A 15,420-nucleotide genomic window follows, 5' to 3' on the forward strand; every position below is an offset into this window, starting at 1 on the left:
TAAAATCAATATATCATCCAAGATCTTGTTCTCGTAATTATGTAAAAGATCGTTGAAATGGATATCACACAGAGTTTTAGAGTCTTGCTTTACATGGATAAATAATGAAAGAAAATACTTGTAGTAGGTTCGTATGTCACTTCAAGGTCTTATTATTTGATTTAGTGGCTTTAGATTGTAAAAATTGATGTCATCATAAGATTGCTGAAATGGGTTTCGATTTGAAAATTAAAATCTTTCTTAAAAAAATTACTGTGACAAGACATTGATCGTTTAAAATATAATATACATGTGTTAAGGTGGCATTGATACTACAATGACAATTAGTATAAGCAAGATCGAACGTCCTACTAGAAATTAATACGAGTGATTATGATTCTGCGGTCATCTTAATAGAGATTCTATTTCATTATATTTGTATTGACATTATTATTTTCTTTTGGGGCATCATTCTGCCAGTGAATAGAGCTATTTAAATGCAAAAAAAACATGGCATGATCAACAAGAAATGAATCGATATATCAGCAGATCACCAGTATCAGATGAAGTTGCACTTACTTCGGAAGGTTTTTACAAAGGTAAAAAGGAAGGGTCAAATCACGGTCAGGTGTGCAGATTGAGCACAGCAATCCGCCAAGTTGCGTACATTTCAGTGGCTGATGGCAATCAGATTTTTTTCAACAGGCGCATATGATCCTGTTGTACCATCTGCCCGCCCTTCACCTGGTCAAATGTGCACTTATAGAAACTGGAGCCAAAAAGAGGAAAGAAAGAAGAAAGATATTTAGTGCGGATACACAGATCAGATCCCTGAATAAATCGAGCTGTCGCAATAAGCTTCAAAGAATACAAGGTCTACTCAATTGCGTATTACATAAGGACATAACATAAACCCGAAGAAAGCAAGTATCTAAAGCAAAAAAAAGCAAAAAAAACGTGTATTTTTCTTTTCTAGGTTCTAGCTTCAATTCTTTACCCTTGCTAATCCAGGAAGTAAAATAAAGCAAAAAAAAAACAAAACAAAATACTGAGCAATCACAGGCTAAAAACATTTGTCGTGCACTAAGCCACAGAAGAAAGGTGTAAGGTGTAAAAGTTCTGATTCTAAACTCGATCAAGACTCCATTCTTCTATGTTTTTACCTTTTCTTTTTGCTCCTAAATTTCTTTCATTCTTTGAAAGAAAATAGTTTGAATCTTAGTGGGATCCTTATAGAGAATATAAACTTCATATTTTGGTTTCTTAATTGGAAACAATACTACATCCGTTACGGTCCCAGGAAGTCTGAACACGAAATTGAGCGGAATCAATTTTGAGAATTCATATAACAATAGAGTCAGAACACTAAATTTTTACCAGCAATCAAATCTAACAATGTCTTAAAGATTATTTATCTTTCTTCTTGGCCCCATAATCGCTCTTTTCTCTCTTCTTGTGGGTGTTATTCTAATTGTGTTCCAACAAAGCTTCTTTATGCTTTCCAAATCAAAATCATAGTATAAGATTGGAGCAGTACCTGCCATCCATTCCAACAATCATAACTGTGTCTTGAGCATCGAATGCAGCAATATGGTACGTCTCTTCTGCTAGATGGAACTGAGCGGATGACCATTCAGAACGGAAGTACTTTGGTAAGACACCTGATGATTGCAGTTTACATAAGTGATTCCTTTTTACCAAATCATACATCTATAATGAGAAGCGCAAAGTATTAAATGGATAGTCAAAAAGTTTTAGTTCCTTTTTTCACATTCTAATGCATCGCACTGTCAGTAATGGAAAACAAATTGTAGTTCTGTATTAAGTAGTTGGCATTTTTCCCTTGGTTTTTTGCCCCTTTTTTTGTCCCGTAAGCCTGTGGGTAACATAGATTAGCTAGTCAACATTTTCATCTGTTCCAACACATGAGAACAAACTACACTTAAACTTCAAGTTCTAAGTTTTAAACCATATGATGTATGTGGAAATGCTCCAGTAGGTTGCAGTATTAGAACTTAATCATCAATTTCCATGACAAAATGATAGAATGAAAACCTGCAATATATGTAGAGATAAGTCAACTACTAATCACCTTGGAAACCATGAACTATAGCTCAAAGAAGCTCTACATCTTTTAACTCAGCATCAGATAAGGTCTTAAGTACAAGTCCAACAACAGTTTCAACATATGATATCTACCGAGTGGTAAATCAACGTGCAACCTGCTATCAGTAAATAACAATAAGAGTAATAATAGTAGTAGTAGCAGTAGTACTAGTAATAATAATAATAATAATAATGAGTAATGTGCTTCATTATCGGTGCTTGGTTATACCGGTGTTTACTGGTTCAACTGGTATCTGATATAGCCCCGGACTGTCATATGCATTTTAGAAATTGTAGCTAAGAAAAACAACTACATCTAAACAAACTGGTGACATTATTCTTACAGTTTCAATCAAAGGTTCAGATGTGACGCTTTAAAGTTTCATGATATGTTATTTACTCATATTTTCCCCCAATCAAAACATAAACTACATAGAACAAAATGGAAAAAAGAAACACAACGGCACGAATCATCTCACTTTTTATAAAATGGAATGAGTTAGTGTTGCCTCCAGTTTTCGCAGAGATGAGGGCATTCTGCTGCACATTTCCTGGATTTTGAGCAGCTACAAGCTGGGTGGAAGCATCTCCTCGAGCAGCTATAACTCGAAGACTGAACACATGGACAGTCCCTTTATCACTAGAGACTGCCAGCCACTGTGCATTTGGAGAGAAAGAAATGCTATATATATCAGCCCTATCTAGTCCTCTGCGTACCTACAATTTTGTTAATTTATCTGACATGAGTAATTAATACATATCAAATCTGCAAAAATAGAGTAAGAACTGAAATGGACATATAAGCAAGTAAACAAGCAAATTCAACAACACACGTCAGAATTATCATCATATTTGGTAACAAGCATGATGAGGAGATACAAAATTCACTAAACAAGATAAGGCCACTTTGAGTAAACAATCCTCATTGTGAAATCATTGGCTCACAAACTAGGGAGGTTAGGGAGGAAAGGGAAGAAAATGAAAAGTAAACAGAAAAAGAAAAAATTGTGCATCTACATATACCCAGTCCTTCATCTTATCTCCCTCATAACTCATTGACTTGGAGTAGCCACTGCAGATATGACTTATATTCCATGAACTTTAATTCTTAAGCCTCAAGTTCAAACCACACCATGGATGTGCAGTAATACTCCAAACAAGGGTTACTAATAGGTCAGGATTTAACCTGGATTCAACCTAATCGAAGATTGGGGTCTCGGATTTACACTCAAATATTTCTGTTATGATAATTCTGAGATTTGGCATGGTTTGATCCATCATGAAATACTTTTCGAGAAGGTGGAACAAATTTGTCCTATACAAAACAAGTGAAAGATGTTGGTAGTCCAATACTTAAAATTAGCAGTACGCAACCAGTTTTCATCTTCTAAACATACAACAGGACCTATGGAACCTGGATATCCAGAATCCAAATTGATGAGAATATTTTCCTGTGTCCATAATATCATAACTTTTGTGCTTAATCATTTATGGTCAATTCTTGAAGATTTAGACTTTTTCGATTTACTTTGGTGTATTCTTGGTGATTTTAATTGTATTTTAGACCCACAGTGTCCTTTTCCAGCCAATGTTCCTACTCGATGTTTTCGAGATTTTATTAAACATTGTGGTCTAATTGATTTGGGTTTTTTTGGTTCTAAGTACACATGGTGTAATAATAGACATGGTTCTTCTCGTATATTAGTCCATCTTGATTGTGTTTTTGGTAATGTGAATTGGATGCAATTCTTTGGTCATTATTTAGTATTTTATTTACCTAGACAATTTTCGGATCATGCTCCTTTAAAAATGAAGTTACTTCCTAATACAACTCCTACGAAACTTATTTGTTTTCAAAATTTCTGGACCTATTATCTTGAAACTGCTAACTTAGTTACCACCAAGGTTCGCCGTACCGTACCGTACCGGCGTTTCGACCCGGGCTCGGTACGGTACGGTATACCGCTCGGTACACCCAGGTGTACCGAGCGGTACACTCACGTGTATCGAGCACTGTACATTGCTACAGTATTACTGTACGCTGCTACAGTACTCAGTACGGTACGGGACGGTCCGCGTACCGCTGGCCTGTCGGACCGGTACGTACCGCCTGTACCGGGCGGTACAGTCCGGTACGGCAAACCTTGGTTACCACTATCTGGACCTGTCCCTCCACTATATAAAGAGATCCCCTTAATGATTTTCACCACAATCTGTGTAAGACTATAATTGCTTTTTCCACTTGGAATAAAAAGTGCCTAGAAATGTTGGAGCACAGACTGAATTCTACCAATGAATCCACAACTGCTTTAGAAGCTTCTTTAGATTATTCTTAACCTTCAGATCATGACTGCCAACAGCTTAAATGTCTTTATAATTATCACCTTAGCGCTACTTAAACAAATCAATCTCAAATGGCGGGCTAATAATTTTATCTTAAAAGGTGTAATTTTATAAAGGATATCAATGACAATAAGAATATTTTATCTATCTTTAATAAGCATTACATTAATCTATGGAACTATCAGCCACCTGTTAACTCCACTACTCCTTGGCTTTCTTTGGAGAACTCAAATTCTAACATTTAGTCTACTCTTATTCAACCTTTCTCACTTACCGAAATACATTAGACTGTTCTTTCCATGAGGCTTGACAAATGCCCAAGACCTGATGGATTTATGGGAGAACTTTATAGATCTTTTTGGGACATTATTGCCCTTTCCATGCATAATGTCTTTAATTGGTTCTTTCATCATAATTTTATCCCCCTAGTTGGACTAAGACCTTTTTTACTTTTATAATAAAGTTAAAAATCCAACCACTATAAATCATTTTAGGCCTATTGCTTTATCAAATGTAAACAATAGAATCCTTTCTAAAGTTCTCACAAACCAACTAAAATCATTCGTTCACCTTTTCAATGGGGAGAAATCGACCTTTATTCTAGGCCGAAACATTCATGATAATATATTGATTGCTCAAGAAGCAATATACTCTATATATTCTTCTACAGGTAAAAGCCCACTGGTCATAGTTAAAATTGATTTAGAAAAAATCTTTGATAGACTTTCATAGGATGCTATTATGTAAGTTCTTACTTTAATGAATTACCCACCTAAATTATGCAATGGATTTATTCTTGCATCTCCTCTTCTTCCTTCTAATTTCTAATTAATGGTCAGCTTTCTTGTCCTTTCAAAAGTCATTGTGGGGTGAGACAAGAGGACCCCTTGTCTCCATATCTATCATTCTATCTATCCTGGTAGCACAGACCTTTACACACCTAAACCAAGCCACATCTCAAAGAAACTTATACCCTTCCACTTTAGCTCTAATTGTCAACTTAGTTATATAACGTTTACAGATGATACTTTATTATGCTTTAGAGCTAAAAAAAAATTATGTCAAACAATCAACTCCATTTTCTCGATTAATGAAATCTTAACAAATCAAAGAATTAATCCCACTAAATCAGAGATATATTTCCCTAAATCTACTCCCAGACATGTTAAAAATAATATTTGTTCCCTTTTCAGCTTCAAAGAGGGTAATTTTTCCTTCAAATATCTTGGAGTTATGGTTTCTCCAAGACAATTATCTTCTTCTTACCATGATGACCTTCTTAACAAAATCCAATCCAAATTAGCCCATTAGCAGCATAATTATCTTTCACAAGCTAGTCAGGTGGTCCTAATTAAATCAATTCTCAATTCAATTCCCATTACATACATTTAGTGTAACTTCGATGCCTATATTGATGTTACATAAAATTAAAATTTTGAGTAAAACTTTTTTTGATAAAATAATATTTCAAAAAAAATGGTTGCATCTCATTAAATGGGACACTATTACAAGAACTAAAGATTTAGGGAGCCTTGGTCACCAGGATTTAAATTTGTTTAAATTTTCTCTTCAAGCATCTCGAATTCTTCGCTACTTAAACAATGATCAAAGCCTTTGGTCCAAAATTATGCATGCCAAATATAATCCTATCCATCCTCGAACAATGTTAACTTTAAATAAATCTAGCTAGGGATGCAAACTACGCTACATGGCTATGCATGAATTGCAAAATGATTTTTTTAAACGAATTAGAGATGGTACACCTACTGGAATATCCAGTTGCTATTGAATTATTGTGGTCCCTCACTAGTTTAATCTATTACATCTATAGAAATTGATCATTTGCCTTCTGATACTGTATTGGTTTGTAGAGAATTATTTCAGGTAAGGCTACTAATAAGGCTGCTTACTATTTGCTTAATCAGTATGATTCAGTTCTTGATCAAACCTGGTATGACTAGCATAACCTTTGGAGATTACTTGCATCCCTACATATACAGACCAACTAATAGGCTTAGTAATACAAACCTAAGCCATACTGTTACTTGCCCCATTCAACACCTATTCTTTCAGTGTCCATTTTCCTCAAGTGTCCGGACCTATTGAGAACAAAACCTCAACATCACTTTTTTACATAAACCAACCTGGTCCCAAGGTGATTGGTTTAAAGAAAGCACCAATTTAAGCCATGATTTTCTCCTATTAGCTGTCAATATAAACCAGATTTGGTTCTTATGAAAAGCAAGAGATGATTCTCTGTTGGATAGTAAGAAACCCTCAACCTAGTGGGAATGACCTTAGCCCTTACCCCATACTAGCTACTATGCTAGATCAATCACATTTGAAGGCACCCAAATGACCAATTATCTATAATTGCCATAGAAAAAACCATCTGTGGGCTGGATAAAGCTCAATAGTGATGGCTCCTCTTCTTTGTAGGATGGAGGGCTTGGTTTTGTATTACGGAACCACTCGGGAGCTTGCTTAGGAACTGGAAAAATATGTCTTCATCAAAACAGACATACAATGTGAAGACTTGGCAATTAAAGACCTACTCTTTGCCTTAGACCAAGGAATGAAACACATTCAAATTGAAACCAATTCTTCAACACTTTACGATCTATTTACCAAAGAAGCTGATCCACCTTAGCATCTTCGGCTCACCATTCAACACATCAAATTGATTCTACAAAGACTAACTTCATACACATTTTTACGTTGTTATAGCGAATATAATTGAGCAGCTAATTGGTTTGCCAATGAAGCTAAAGTTAGTCATTCATCTTCGATGTGGTGGGCACTTATCCCCTGATTTATCTCTTTTTATTCAATGCATTTTGTAGAAATTTGAAGCAGTAATATATCATCTTTTGGAAAAAATATAATATCATAACTTGGTTCCACAATAAAATCGGATCCATGGTTGACACACCTTTACCAAACCAATCTTCTGAAATAGATTTTGACCTAGCACTAAAAGGCCCTTGTTCTTCATAAGCTATTCTTCAGTGTATCTTTCTCAATTCTTCTGCCAGCATTATCAGGCAAAATTTACATGTATATCTAGTTTTAAGCATCTTGTAAGCTCTGTCCCAAGCACAGTTTTCACTCTGCTAGAGATCATGCCAATTTTCTTATTCTTACCATTTTATTTAAAATGAAATTGTCCGTACTGATCTTACATGTTCTAACATATTTATATCTACTTGTCCTATAAGTATAAGGTATATTTGCATGCAACATGAGTCCCCACATTGTCAAAACAAGATTCTGCTGAACCCTAGTGAAAAATCTATGCAATTGCTATCACAGGTAGCATTGTTAGAGGCAGCTTCAAACTTTTAGTGACAAATACTAATGAGGCTTTGTTGCAAATAGGACAAAAAACATTAGAGTTTGTAAATTCAATGTAAAGATCTTTGTATGAACTCAAGATATTAAAAATTAAAAATCAGAAATTGTTAAATGATTCCTGTAGGCTCAATGACATACTGAGCCTAACAATCATCTTTGGAATGATTTTCTATCATTTTTTTCTTCGAATATATATATATATATATATATATATATATATAATCGTGCAGAAGAGTGCAGTAGAAAATCCCAGCTTAATTGTTAAATGAAGTCATCTCACCACCAAGCTGGCAATACAACTTTTTTGCTGTCTGGAAGCCATGAGTTTAAAGACTAATGACCTTATGTATAGCCAAGATTGATGTTCAGCAGTTGTGCAAAATGGTGAGTGAGTGTGGCGTTAAGCTAGCTGCTGGTCTACTTTCCAAGTTAACCACCATGCTAACCATGCATTAAAATGACAGCTTTTGGAGCAAATTTCTTGTACGAGGAAGAAGAAATGCCAGTAAGTCTATGTTTATGATTCCATGGAAAGAGAAAGAGAGAAAAGGGAAAAAGAGGGAGAGAGATTTAATGGTTGTTAAAGGGTGAAAGTCTAATAGGACAGACTGGGACAGAACAGGAGAAAGGCAAAATGTAAACCAAAGTACAACTAAAATCACATCTAAACCTATGAAAGATGGAATACATTTAAGTGCATTATGAGAAGAAAGGCAAAATTCTTGCAGAGAGCATTCAAGAAAGCAGCGACAGTTTTAGAATTTTCCAATGTGCAAGAGGGCGCTCAAGCACCAAGAATATGGCAATAATAGTGACACATTGGTTTTTGTGGACACCTACTACGGAGAGAAAGACTCCCAAATAATCAATTCGATAGTGAACCTTGCTTGCCCAAAGGAAGGTGTAGGTAGCATAGTGCACGCAATTGTGCAAAAGAAATACCTAAAGCTCAAGCACCACCATACAGGAGAAGTGGCTCTGCTCAAGCTATAGCATTTATTAGGAACTTTCCAATTCAATGAATTACAGGGTCATAGAGTGAGTCAAAAGGGACTCCTGGATTGGTATGATTCCACTTACACCCTTTTGGAAGTCAGAAAAAATAGATTTACTTAAAAAAACTTATGATCTCATAACCTGTTACATCCCACATCTAAACAGGGAAAGTTTGAGTAAAACAAAGAAAAAAGGGTGTGAAAAAGGTCCAAATATGAGACATTGTTTAAAACAGTGAACAGCAATTCTGAACATCTGTATAAAGCTTGTATATATACAGCAAAAGCAAATCTATTTATGCCTAGTAAATTTACATTGCAATGCATAACTAACAGAAGAAGTGATTAAATTTACCAACAAGACCTAGAAAAAGATGTATTCTATCAAATTCATATAAAATCATAGAAAAACCAAAAAGAATGTTTAATATAAGCAGGTTGGCCATGATGCTCATGTACATAATCTGAATTATCATCAAATGATCCATTATGAGCAAAGATGGATGCACCACTCATAAATATATGTTCAGAAAAAGGCAACCTGTTTTTATATAAAAATAAAATACTGAATAAAATAAAGAAATTTGTCCTAGATTTTCAAATCAAGTCAGTGGCACATGGCAAATCTTAAAGTCCTACCTCTTGTAACCGAGTACCATCATTTGTATTGAATATTCTAATCAATGTACCCTTTGTGCTTGCAGTTGCAAGAAGCAGCCCATTCAAGGTCAAGGTCATGCAAGCTATCTGAGAATCATGAGCACTAATGATCTTTTTCATCTTCAGAAAAAGATGTTCGACCCGAACCTCTCCCCGGCGTATACCAGGGCATGTCAACACTAAAGTATTAGAATGATGTGAGAGGCAGCAAAGCCCTTTGGGGTTAGATAGCGTCTCTAATTGATGAACAAGCTTCAGGTCTGCAAAGTTGTACACATAAATCTTGTGCTCAAGAACTACAACAATGAGATCTCGGCTTAATTTCACACCTCTGACATGAGATCTAAATGTGAGTTCATAAGTGCAACGTCTCTGATGGTCATCCCAGATCATTACTTTATTAGGTGGGAACTGAGTGTTGGTGTCTTCACCAACAAGAGCCAGGAAATTACAACGAAATAGCATTTCAACTATTCTGAAGCCCCCACCTTTAAAATCTCTCCTAAAGGCTTCTGTAAGAGAATCACAATTATAGATTCGAAAGCCATTGCTTGTTCCAAAAGCAAAGCGTCCATAGTTTTGATTCCAAGACACTGACAACAGCTTAATTTCACTATCATCAGCAATTTCTGGTTCTGATTGACCAGAGGAAGCTGTTGATTGCTGTGAATGCGGATGCTCCAATGAGGAAATCATCATCGATGGATGAATGTCTGGAGATGTCGGTATTGTTGAACTCATCCGGAATATAGCACAAGTCACCAATGAGAAAACAAGCCAAAGGTCATGGGAATTAAGCTAAATCTGGAATCAGTGTTCAGTAAGCCTACAGAAACGAGATTCATAATTAGAATAGCTTGAAAGAAAACAATAACTTTCCATAACTCAAATTATAACAGAGGCTTCGGAGGGTAAATATACCATGAGATAAATAGAAAAGCATTCGTGGGCATGCATTGAGTCAATTTTTCTCCTTTGCATATCTCAATAAATATTGCACAGACAAGCCATATGGTATTGCATTAAACTTCCAATCATATATTTGTAACTCAATAATACAATATACAAAAAAATTGATATTGAAGACATGTTTAAAATTTATAGATGACCTACTGAAGTGGCAAGTACAACATAAGTGTGATATGGCATAGAGATGTCAACAGAAAATTAAGGGAAAGATTATCTGCATTATTCATAACAAGCATCAAATTTTGAATCAGAGGGTTCATGTGGAAGTAATTCATGTGAAACTAATGTTTAATCCTATATATCACACTAACAAGTTATAAGAGTAATAAGTTCTACATATATACAACATCGGGCATCACAAGTAGATGGGTGAAAATCACACCCATATAACATTGAAACAAATCTGAGGTCAATATTAAGAATACTTTGAAGATAAACTTAAATTAGGTCTATCTGACTTGGGAATTGCCCATTAAGCTATCAAATATTTTGGATTCAACACCAATTGCCAGCCAATTATATCAAACTACTATGGTAAACTTTGGACTTCAATTTTCATTCTTCTGAAAAGGAGGACATTAAATTAAATAAGTTCCCAGATACTAATAATTAATTAACTTATATAACTAAACTCTTCAAGATAATCAAAGCTGTCACGTTAGATCAAGACAGTTTATCATCAACTCTAGATTTATGAAACGGTGAACCGAACGTAATACACCTCACCACTGGTTACTTTGTTGTTTCAATTATAATCCGCGGACAAAAACATCTTATGAACACAAGAAATAAGAACAAACAAATAGGCAAGCAAAAAAGAAATGACCCAATGACCTATCCAGCACCCCATCGAAAGAAAAGGATCGATCAACCAAATAGCTCCACCTTTACCACTACTAGATGGGGGACAGTAGGCAAAACTACCATGATCTCGACCAAACTACCATTGCCTCGACCACTTCTGGTCTCCAAACCCTACTAGTGAAGCTTCTTGCATGAACGATGTAACAAGAACAAGAAGAGAAACCGAAACAAGAATCACACAGATCGAGTAACAAAAGAAAAAACAACCAAAATGAGAGAGGAAGAACAGGGTACCTCGCAGATCGAAGCACAAGCAGCGAAATCCGGGGACGAGATTGGGTCCAGGAGAGGGTTTTACGGATGCAGCGCGGTCCGAGAAGCCCGATTCCACCGTATCCGGAACTACTGGCAGATCCGTAAACGCCCCCAATGCCGAACCTTCGCACGGATTCTACGTCGGTTAAAGATGAACTTCAAGATCAATTAAAGGTATCGGGATCGAAATCCCGCTTAAATACGCTTCATCCGCCTTCCCGCCGACCCTTCAAGAAATCTGGCAAGTTTGAATTAGATGCTATAAATTGCAGCCTTACTCTACCAAAATAGGGATTTGATATAGTTTTAGTATTATGCATATAATATTGATTAGGGCATATTAAAAGAATGAAATAGAAATATTTTTTTTATTAATTTAGGATCAATTTTCCTCAATGATATATTTATGCAAACTTGCTATGGGTTTTCCTATTGAGTTGGCAACCACCATAAGAATAGTAAAATATAATTTTACTGTTTATAATCTATCAATTACCTACCATATCCTTATCTCCACGATCCCTTGTATCATAATGGTCACTCTAACTAATGCTGGTTAGATTATGTGATCATATTTAATTAGATAAAATATATTAAGATTCTAATTGAATTTTGATTATATATAAATAGAGCCTCTTATGGATTATATATAAATAGATATTATAAATTTATTCTCTTTTCCCAATAGTCTCTTTTCGTAGTCATATGAAAGATTAAAAAAAAGAACGTGAGTCTAGCTTTTATACATCCATGTTGTTGTTGCTTTCTATGAACTATAATGTGTTATCATATCCAATACAGATTTTTCATTTATCGTGACATCTCATTTATCGTGACATCTAAAGTTAAGCAAGTCTGATCTTGATCTATCGTTATTTAATTTTAATTTTGATATTAATTTTTTTTAGTAGAATAATGATAGTTTTATATTTACAATTGGTACCATAAGTGTGTTTTAAAATCAAATATACCTTAGATCATAAAAGTATTAGATCTATTTATATTACCAACTTTTGCCTATAAAAGGATGTTTCGATCTATCTACTTACTCGAGTCCGCCCTATTCGCTTACGTGTGATTGATAAAGGTTTTCTCAGCCACACAATTGGAACCATGGATGAAATTATGCTCTTCGGCTTTGGTCAACGAGTTGTTGTGGCAGCTTACTATCAATAGCAACATTGTAGAGGGTGACAACCTACTATGGTCATAGCCCTACCAAGGGCAACAACTTATTATTTACGATAGTGTAGCAAAGGATGACAGTTCACCATAGTTGTGAGCCTTACTTATCGTGTACAACTATTATTGTGGGCAATAGATGGAGGAGCCATAATGACTATGGTAGGTAGAGTTATAGAGGGCAACGACCTTCATGAGTCGTGACTAGCCTTATCATGGTTCGTGACTACACACAACGGTGATAGAAGGCTTCACCTATTATTGAAGGGAAACGATATCGTTGCATTCAGTGATTATTGTTGTGGGCAACGATTGCTTTGGGTGGTATCATTGCCATTTGCAATGACACTATGATTTACGATGGTCACTCAATGTCGTGGAAAGAAATCCAACAAAAAGGGGCATCCTCATTGGTGAGTTGATGGACCCAATTTGAGTAGCCCAATTCTAAACTTGCCTAATTAAATAGAGATGATTTTGTCAATTTAAGGTCTTTTATGAAATAAAATATTATAAATTATATTTTTTAATAATTTTCTCATATGACATATTAGTGAAATTTGTATTATTTATGATACTTAAATTTTAATTATTATTTTTAGATATTTATGTAGTTATTCATAAGCATATGTTTAAAAGTTATGAAATAATATTTATTTTCATGTAAAGTCATGATTTTTATTTTATCATAATTACTATTATTATATGAATTTTTATTATACTAATTAAATTTTATGTTCAATAATTATTATGATTATTTTTTATTGAATAGTTTCTACATAATTAGATTTAAAAAATTTAGTCAATCTTATTTGTAACCTATATCCCTAAGTTTCATTTGATTTATAACTACCAAAATATTCTACGACTATAAGCTTATGGGGTATAAATTATAATAAATCTTTAATCATTTATAAGATATTTAAAAAATAATTTATATTCTTGTATTGGTCTTATAGCTACCAAAATGGTCTGGATTAATAAATTTATATAATTATATTAAAGAATTAATATTAAATGATATTAAAAATAATAATATTCATAATGACACACATAATCAATATATTTAGATAATTCTAAAGGAGAATCCATCTCGAATAATTATGTGATAGGATAGGATGATACTATCTTACATATCCTTATAATTTATGTTTTATATTCAAAGGTAGTAGCACTATTCCATAAATATAGTATTAGTCTTTCATAATTATAAAATTTTGTGTAAACATTAGATATGTAAATATTTAACCCAAAAGTGAAATAGATATTATATCAATAGTTTAATATTTATTAAAAACTCAAAGTATTAATTTTTTATTTATTACAATAGTACTTCCCTTATTAATTCTTATGCATCTAGTGTCTATATAGTCTTTGAATCAAATTATTTTTGAATGACTTGAGCATATATAATTTACACCAAGTATGTTAGACCTTTGATCGAATTGGTTGAAAAAATTACAGACTTAACTATTGAAAATTCTATAGAATAAATAATTTAAATAAATAATTTAAAAAAGTCTAAAAGATTTAATTTTATTATAATTATTAATAATATTTAAGCTTCATTATAATATATATAACTAGTATACTAAAATATTGAAAGATTGAATTAAATTTATTAATAAGTCATTAACTAACACTTCAATGAAAATATTGACTACAGCTTAATAATATAATATTTGAGAAATTCTATAATATATCCTGAGTTGACAAAGCTACAAAGTTCAAGATATTGGACATGATGAGTTCACATATAATTTATTTTTAATTATCTTCCTTCTTAGTATGACTCATTTAAATTTCACAACAACACAAGTAAAGGATATGCGAAACTTAAATGAGTTAACTAGTAGTATATGTATTTAGAAAGAATTAAGATTAAAATAGGAAAGACTCATAATATTTTGGATATTACTCAAGAAGTGTGTAACAATAAAAGAAAGGTGAAACATAAATCACTTGAGTTTATAAATATTAAATAAATTCATAAAAAAAATTTATTCATAATAAAGTGCTATTTTTATGGAAAAAAGATCAAGTGAAAAATGACTATAAGGTTTGGTTCAAATGAAAAAGGTATAAGTCTTGCCTTTGTATATTTCAAATCAAATATTATAGAAATTCCTTTCGAATACTTGGTATATTAATTTTAATGCTTCAACTTATATTATCAATAATGTATAGATATTTATTTTAACATGAAAATCAAAATAGTATAAAATTTATCATTATATGGAATCATTTTAAAGCAAAAGTGATGGTAGTAGGCATTTATCGCTTATGTTTAAAAATAATTCATTTGATTAAATCTTGAGGATACATGCTATATTTCTATAATCTTTGAAATTTAGTTTCAATCTAAATTATCTTCCTTTTAATGGTTGTAAACTCGATATATTTATGATTCAATAAAAATATTTTTAAATTAATGTGAATATTGAGTTTGTAATAATCATAGAATTAATTATTAGAATGAAATATAGTTTGATAAACTCCTTAAGATTATATATATTTACATCTATAGGTTATTTCATATGCTCTATTTTAGTGTAGAGAGATGTTTTATCATCTTTAAAAACAATCTAGTAAGATATGACTATGTATATCTAATTCATATATGCTCTAAGGCTATTGATACATTTAGATATATATAAATTAAGTCGAGAGATAATTACATAGAACTGTTAAAATTATCATATCCAATATAGAT

The 15,420-nt window shown here is 33.1% G+C and overlaps 1 protein-coding gene across 1 annotated transcript; it reads right to left on the bottom strand.

Annotated features, from left to right (window-relative positions):
• Positions 1–447: 447 nt before the first annotated feature.
• LOC103973958 (autophagy-related protein 18d) lies at positions 448–11,777 on the bottom strand. The gene is made up of 5 exons (XM_018821653.2): positions 11,505–11,777; positions 9,417–10,263; positions 2,565–2,802; positions 1,517–1,640; positions 448–748 (listed from the first exon to the last, which is right to left on the bottom strand). The coding sequence occupies exons 2-5, from the start codon at positions 10,176–10,178 to the stop codon at positions 667–669; spliced, it is 1,206 nt and encodes a 401-aa protein (XP_018677198.2). The 5' UTR covers positions 10,179–10,263; positions 11,505–11,777; the 3' UTR covers positions 448–666.
• Positions 11,778–15,420: the final 3,643 nt, after the last annotated feature.

The sequence above is a fragment of the Musa acuminata genome, chromosome BXJ2-9 (genome assembly GCF_036884655.1).
Source record: "Musa acuminata AAA Group cultivar baxijiao chromosome BXJ2-9, Cavendish_Baxijiao_AAA, whole genome shotgun sequence".
NCBI lineage: Eukaryota > Viridiplantae > Streptophyta > Magnoliopsida > Zingiberales > Musaceae > Musa > Musa acuminata.